The sequence below is a fragment of the Mus pahari genome, chromosome 1, assembly GCF_900095145.1.
Source record: "Mus pahari chromosome 1, PAHARI_EIJ_v1.1, whole genome shotgun sequence".
In the NCBI taxonomy this organism is placed as follows: Eukaryota; Metazoa; Chordata; class Mammalia; order Rodentia; family Muridae; genus Mus; species Mus pahari.
In genome coordinates this window covers 68,226,099-68,233,180 of record NC_034590.1, presented here as the reverse complement: position 1 = coordinate 68,233,180, position 7,082 = coordinate 68,226,099, and the positions used below count along the sequence as shown (strand labels likewise).

The 7,082-nt window shown below is 48.5% G+C and overlaps 1 protein-coding gene across 1 annotated transcript; it reads left to right on the top strand.

Annotated features, from left to right (window-relative positions):
- Positions 1-2,384: 2,384 nt before the first annotated feature.
- On the top strand, positions 2,385-6,871 carry Thrsp (thyroid hormone responsive). Its single transcript, XM_021222344.2, has 2 exons — positions 2,385-2,903; positions 6,256-6,871. The coding sequence occupies exon 1, from the start codon at positions 2,432-2,434 to the stop codon at positions 2,882-2,884; it is 453 nt and encodes a 150-aa protein (XP_021078003.1). The 5' UTR covers positions 2,385-2,431; the 3' UTR covers positions 2,885-2,903; positions 6,256-6,871.
- The last annotated feature ends 211 nt before the right edge of the window (positions 6,872-7,082 follow it).

The following is a 7,082-nucleotide window of genomic DNA, read 5'->3' as shown; positions in this document are numbered from 1 at the left end:
AGCTGTCTTCAGACACTCCAGAAGAGGGCGCCAGATCTTGTTACAGATGGTTATGAGCCACCATGTGGTTGCTGGGATTTGAACTCTGGACCTTTGAAAGGACAGTCGGGTGCTCTTACCCACTGAGCCATCTCACCAGCCCTCAGTCTACCTTCTGACATGCCACATAGGCTGGTCCCATTCTATCCCGGGCTTTCTGTCAGCCATGGAGACCTGGAGGGCATTCTGGGCAGGAGTCTGCTGGGCTGGGACCTGGTGGTGCAGACACCTCTTAGTTATGCCTTTGGCTCCCATGTGTTCAGCACACTGGGCAGTGGTGGGCACACCTTTACACCCACCACTAGGGAGGCAGAGGGAAATAGATCTCTGCATTCAAGGCCAGCCTGGTCTCCAGAGCAAGTTACGGGACAGCCAGGGCTCAAAAAGCCAAACCAAACAAAAACTCAAACAGCAGCAACAACAGCAACAGCAGCAACAACAGCAACAACAGCAACAGCAGCAACAACAGCAACAGCAACAACAGCAATAGCAGCAACAGCAGCAACAACAGCAACAGCAGCAACAGCAGCAACAACAGCAACAACAACAACAGCAACAACAGCAATAGCAGCAACAGCAGCAACAACAGCAACAGCAGCAACAACAGCAACAGCAGCAACAGCAGCAACAGCAGCAACAACAGCAACAACAGCAACAACAGCAACAACAGCAACAACAGCAACAACAACAGCAAGCCTGTAAGCCAGAAGAGCCAGGTACCTGGGGAGCCCCTGCCCTTGGATCTAAGGTGCAGAGGCCTTAGCAAATGACAGCCCCTGTGTTTTCTGACTGCAGCAGAAGAGGCCCAGGAGTGACCCAGTCTCTGGGTCAGAGGCAGCAGGCAGCTGTTGCAGAGGCTCCGAGGCCTTTCTGGCTAGTCTCCATGGCACGCTGGGGTCAGCCATCCCAGACCTGACCGCAGCAGAACACTTTGTTTGCCAGTTCTCACTTGGTGGCACTGGGCTTGGGCACTAAGGCAGAGAGTAATGATGCCCTTAGGGGCCTGAGTGTGGATTCAAAGGGAGTTACACAACCAGGGCTGGAAAGGACTTCCTCTGGAGATTTCCAAACCTCTCAGTTTGTGAGTGGCGCCCGTGTCCTGCCTCATGGCCTTAGGCTGGCTGGACGCACTGCTCAGCGTGAGTGCTGGAAGAATCTCTCCCCAGAAAATGTAAAAAACATGATACAGGGCTAGGAGTGGATCAATAGAACATTTACTTAAAAGGGCACTTTTTGCTTTCACCTAGGACCTGGGTTTAGTTATCAGCACCCACATGGTATCGTGAAACATCTGCAAACCCCCTTTCCCTTTCCTGGTCTCTGTAGGCACCAGGCACACATGTGGTGCACAGATATATAGACAGACAAAATATTCACATATATAAAATAAAACATTTAAAAACCAACCAACAAAAAAACTCATTTACTTAATTCTATTTGTTTATTTGTTTATTTATTTATTTATCGTGATGAGATCATGTACAGAGCCCCCTACATGTTGTGAATCCCACCACTGAGCTACATCTTCCAGCGCCTTAATTGATTTTGGCTTTAGTTTCGGTTTTCTCTGAGACAAGATTTTACTTTGTAACCAAGGCTGGCCTGGAACTCATTATGAAGACCAGGTTGGCCTCCAAATGGTGGTAATCCCACTGCCTCAGACTCCTGAGTGTGTTGGCATCACAGCTGGAAGATTCTTTAACATATCGATTTCGAATAGTCAATTTTGAATGTTCTTTTCCAATTCAGTTTAGGAAGCAATTTGATGCCAAGTCTTTACTGACTGTTAGAGGTTATCCTGGGCTAGTGTGTTCTGCCAACAGTTCTGTTCACAGATTGCTTGATGGAAAGGTACTCCTGTAAAAAGGACTGTTGGGACTTGAACATGACAATACCCATTATGACTGGACTTCCAGTCCTGGCTTCGGGGCTCTTTGTCCTGTACAGAGCTGTTCCAGTTCAGGCTACTGTTCCTCTGTTCATTTCACAGCCAGGTATCCAGATTGAAGAAGTGAGCTGTGTGCGTTAGGAGAGAAGCCGGCAGCAACAAGGTAATGTGACTTCGGGTAACCTAAAAGAACTATTGATTGCCTGCAGACAAGTGTACTGGGTGCCAAGGGGACACAGCTTCCCTCTAGCTGGCTGGGCGAGCTGCTGAAGGAAGAGTTGGCCTCCCACTGAGGCAGTCATGACAAGCAGAAGCCTGGCAGGTTTGTCCTTGGGTAGATGGATCACCTGATACAGACATTGGGGACCAAACGCTGGGATTGGCTCAAAACAGGGCTGTGTTGCTCCAATGGCTGGGCTTTGGCATCCTGTCAATCTGCTGCCTGCTCAAAAGCCTAGAAATAGCGCCGGGGCAGTCTGCCGGACTCTGAGGAAGGAAGCAACCATGCAAGTGCTAACGAAACGCTATCCCAAGAACTGCCTGCTGACGGTCATGGATCGGTACTCGGCGGTGGTGCGGAACATGGAGCAGGTGGTGATGATCCCCAGCCTTCTGAGGGATGTGCAGCTGAGTAGGCATAGGGGCTCGGGCCAGGCCGGAGCCCCTGATCTCTATACCTACTTCACCATGCTCAAGAGCATCTGTGTAGAAGTGGACCACGGGCTGCTGCCAAGGGAGGAATGGCAGGCCAAGGTGGCTGGCAACGAAGCCAGCGAGGCTGAGAACGACGCCGCTGAAACAGAGGAGGCCGAAGAAGACAGGATCTCGGAGGAGCTGGACCTAGAAGCCCAGTTCCACCTGCACTTCTGCAGCCTTCATCACATCCTTACCCACCTGACCCGGAAAGCACAGGAGGTGACGCGGAAATACCAGGAAATGACAGGGCAGGTCCCGTAGGTCTTCGACTCTACGGAAGGTAATGGTGGACGTGCTAGTGGGTTATACTCCGCAAAGGACGTTCTGAGGGAGGAGATGAAGGGTGGTTTAGCTTAGTAGGAGGCCAAGTGAGCTCTCACATCAGGGTATTGGGACTATCACTTGGGAAGGCCCAGAACTGAGCCTATCTTCTCAGCCTTCCCACCCAGTATTGACAAGAAATGACAGTGAACTCCTACAGGGAACAGAACTGTAGTCTCTGAACACATCCCTCCTGAGTACATGTGTGTGTGTGTGTGTGCGTGTGCGTGTGTTTGAGGTGGGGGCGCACGTATGTGGAGGTCAGAGGACAGACACCATGTGGGTCTGAGGGGTTGAACTCTGATCATCAGACTTGGTGGCAGGCATCTTCGTCTGCTGAGCCATCTGGGGTGTACACGGCGTGTGTTCCGGTGTGTGCAGGGGACAGAGGACAGCTTTGTGGGGTCAGTTCTCTCCTGCCGGCTTTAACGTGGGTTCCAGGGATGAAACACAGATCTCCAGGCTCGGAAAGATGAACTCCACCTGCTGGGCTATCTCACCACCCCAGACTCAGTCACAAATACTCTCCCTCGGCTTCCTTTTTCCATTTTTTTTTTTTTTTTAAATAGGGTCTCTCTATAAAACCCTGGCTGGCCTGGAAACTTGGATTCTTCTGCCTCAGGTTCCAGAGTACCAGCATTAAGGGCATGCACCACCATGGCCAGCTTTAAAGTTAACTTTAAAAAAAAAAAATCTGATTATAACATGGACTGTCCCCAGAGTTGAGATACATACACTCTCTAACTCCAGGGCATACACCACTCCCAAACCTTAGGGCCTGTGCCACCATAGATGTCCTTTGCACACTAAATGCCAGCATTGCCTCAGTTGCTGCAAAAGTTCTGTATAAACCTACAAAGATGAGAGTCTGTTTAGATTTCGATTATTTATGTTTTGGAAATGGAGTCTCACTAAATGTCCAGGTTGGTCTCAAACTTGGGAGACTCTTGCATGTCTCCCAAACTCTGGGGTTGCAGATGTCACTGTGCCTGACTGCCAAAGATGAGGTTTGTTGCTTATGTTTTGCAAATGAAGAACCTTACCAAGGGAGATGTATTTGTGTAGATGTGCACCGTGAATTCTGTGTGTATGTGCTCGAGCCGTCTCATAACACAGGGTATGTTAGCACATGTTATCACATAGGGGCATGTAGGTGAGGCTGCTCACCGTGCTCCTGAAACTGACAGGGACCTCCACCCTTCCTAGGTTGCAACAGCACAAACAGCAACGATTCTGATATTTGAATTATTCCAGTCGCATGTGGGTGTGGAATCACGCCTTTTGGGAATTCCTGAGACCATGTGCCCATGCACAGAGACTGCGATTGTGAAATGAGAATAAACAGCAAACAAACAGGTTGCGGTATAGAGCAGCATGACAGAGAAGGGCCTGGGCCCTGGGTCCCTCCCAGGCGGGGATTGGGAGAGATCAGATCACAGCATCTGCTGGTCTCGACCATGGGCCACCTGCCAGCCCCATTTTATTATACGCTGGCATCAGTTATAGACCACCTTGCATAGGACTGAGAGACGAGATTTGTATCTCCAGGGTGGGTGAGATGGCTCAGCTGGTAAAGGCACCTGTCACCAAGTCTGACTGACAACCTGATGTTGATCCCTGGGGCTCACATGGGTGAGAAAGAATTGACTTCTGCAAGCTGCCCTCAGTCCTCCACATGTGCACTGTGGCCTGTGCACTGCCCCCCCCCCAATGTAAAAGAATTGCATCTCCATTTATTAGCAAGGAAATTAAAGTTAACTGAGTGACTCATCTGAAGTCACATTGTAAAGGGACAAAAGCCAGGTATATGGTACGTGGTATATGGCACATGGTATATAGTACATGGTATATGCCCAGGACCCCCAGGCAGAGGCAGGAGAATTGGTGGTTCCAGGACAGCCTCAGAAACCCAAACCTAAGCAAGCAAGCAAGCAAGCAAGCAAGCAAGCAGCAAGCAAGCAGGTAGGCAGGCAGGCAGGCAAGAAGCAACACTGGTCCCAGCTTTGAGCTGAGGGTACTTTCCATCACATTCATTTTTACAAATTTTGGAAAGACAGGAATCAACGTGCCTCCCTTCCCTCACAGAGACTAGACAGTCTTCTGCACCAATACTTTCCTCACTGTTTTCTCCATCTCAAACCTGAACTGTCAACCTCTGCCCTATTTCCCTCTCCCCTTGGGAATTCCTGGGCTACCTTCCAAAGGATCTCCTTGAATTCAACCAGGCTGGGTCTCTCTTTCCACTAACAGTTCTAGAGGTCAAGGTCAGGCCACCCAAGGTTGTGCCTCAAGTGTTTGTAGCTACTAAGCCATCTTGCCAGGTCACAGGTTTTTTGTTTTTTTTTTGTCTTTTGTTTTTATTACCTTTTTTATAGAAAGAAATTGGAGACTTGCTAGGCATGGTAGTTCATGCCTATAATTCCAGCAATTGGGAGGTAGAGGCAGGAAGATTAGAAGTTCAAGGCCACCCTAAGATACATAGCATACTTGAGGTCAGTCTGTGCTATGCAAGTCCCTATCTCAAAACTCAAACCAAACCAAGCCAACAAACAAAAAACCCTGGAAGACGGAGGAGAAACATAAGCCCCCAAGTTGCTTGCCCTGATAAATGTCATTCTTTCCTTCTGTACTAGTTGGTTTCCTGCTCCTTTAAAGCAATGAAGCCTGCAGCCTCTGGTGGACGTGGCAAGTGGGTGGAGCAGATGGGGTAGAAACCACATTCTGTGACTAGTCACATAGCTTTGAAGGTCAGATCAACCTTTCTTTACCACAGTGGTCCAACAACTCTGTTTTTATTCATGGGGCAGTATGGCATAGCAGAAGTTCAGAAATCTGGGCTCTTTTCTTAGCTCCCTGCTACTCTTTATGCCATTGTAAGCCTCTTGTCCTTCAGCTTCTTAGCATCTCTTAACAGGATGCAGAGGAGAAAAGACAAATAGCCCCAGCTCTCATGGATGCTCATGCAGTGGTTCTCAACCTGGGGGTCAATTGATCCTTTCACAAGGGTTGCCTACGACCACTATGAAACACGGTATTTGTTACAATTCATAACAAAATTACAGCTATGAAGTAGCAACAAATAATTTTATGGTTGGGGGTCACCACAGCATGAGAAGCTGTGTTAAAGGGTCACACCATCAGGAAGGTTGAGAACCACTGCTTTTATGCTTAGGGCTTGAAGTGCTACCAGCTTTCCAACAATATCGGCTTTTTTTTTTTTTTTTTTGTCTTACTCTGTTTCAGTAGGCATGGGATAGTGGTTGTGTGAAATGATAGATATTTGATTATTTAAACATTTCCCCACGCTACAGATCACTTTACACGAGACAAGATTGATGAACATCCCGAGGTGCATCAACCCGAAACCTGGACGGAAGGCCTGGACCCAGGTGGACGCGAAGGTCGCTTCTGTCTCTGGGTGCTTCCCACCTCCCTCTGAGCGCATCTGTGGACTTGGTTGCAGACTCACCTTTAAGATGTTTGTTGCGATTCCCAACTTCTCTTCCGTGTCTAAGCAGTTTGAGGTTCACAAGGCAGCAAGGATCAGTAGGAAGCACAGGTATTAACAAGTTGGCCAAAGTTCACGTCCCACCTCCGGGATGTCGTTTAGTGCCTGGTGTCATGTTGCAATTACTCTTTCATGTATAAAGCAGGGATGCTATATCTACCTCACACAGCTACTAAAAGCAAACACAGAATCAAAAGCACTGGGCACATGCCAACGTCCGAAAAGCTGGTGCTTCTCTCACCTCCCTCCGAGTGCATGCTGCACGTAGGTAGCCCTTGCTTTTAACCCACGGGGAAAGGTTGAGGTAGTTGAGTGTGTGGGATGAGCTACTCACCCTGTTAGATCTGATGCGGCTGAGCACAAGTGAACTATGAATCTAACTATTGTAGTAGCAATTAAAGAAGAAAAGAAAAACATGGCATGCTGGTCTTTTATTTTTATTTTTTCACTTTTTATTGATTCTTCATGAATTTCACATCATGCCCCCCCCCAATCCCACTCATCTCCCTATCCCTCCTTATCTGCCCTCTGCCCTTGCAACCTCCTCCACAAAAGAAAACAAACACAATCTCACTGTAGAAGCTGTGGTGTGTCACACGGTACACCCTTTTACCCAAACAGCTTTTCTTG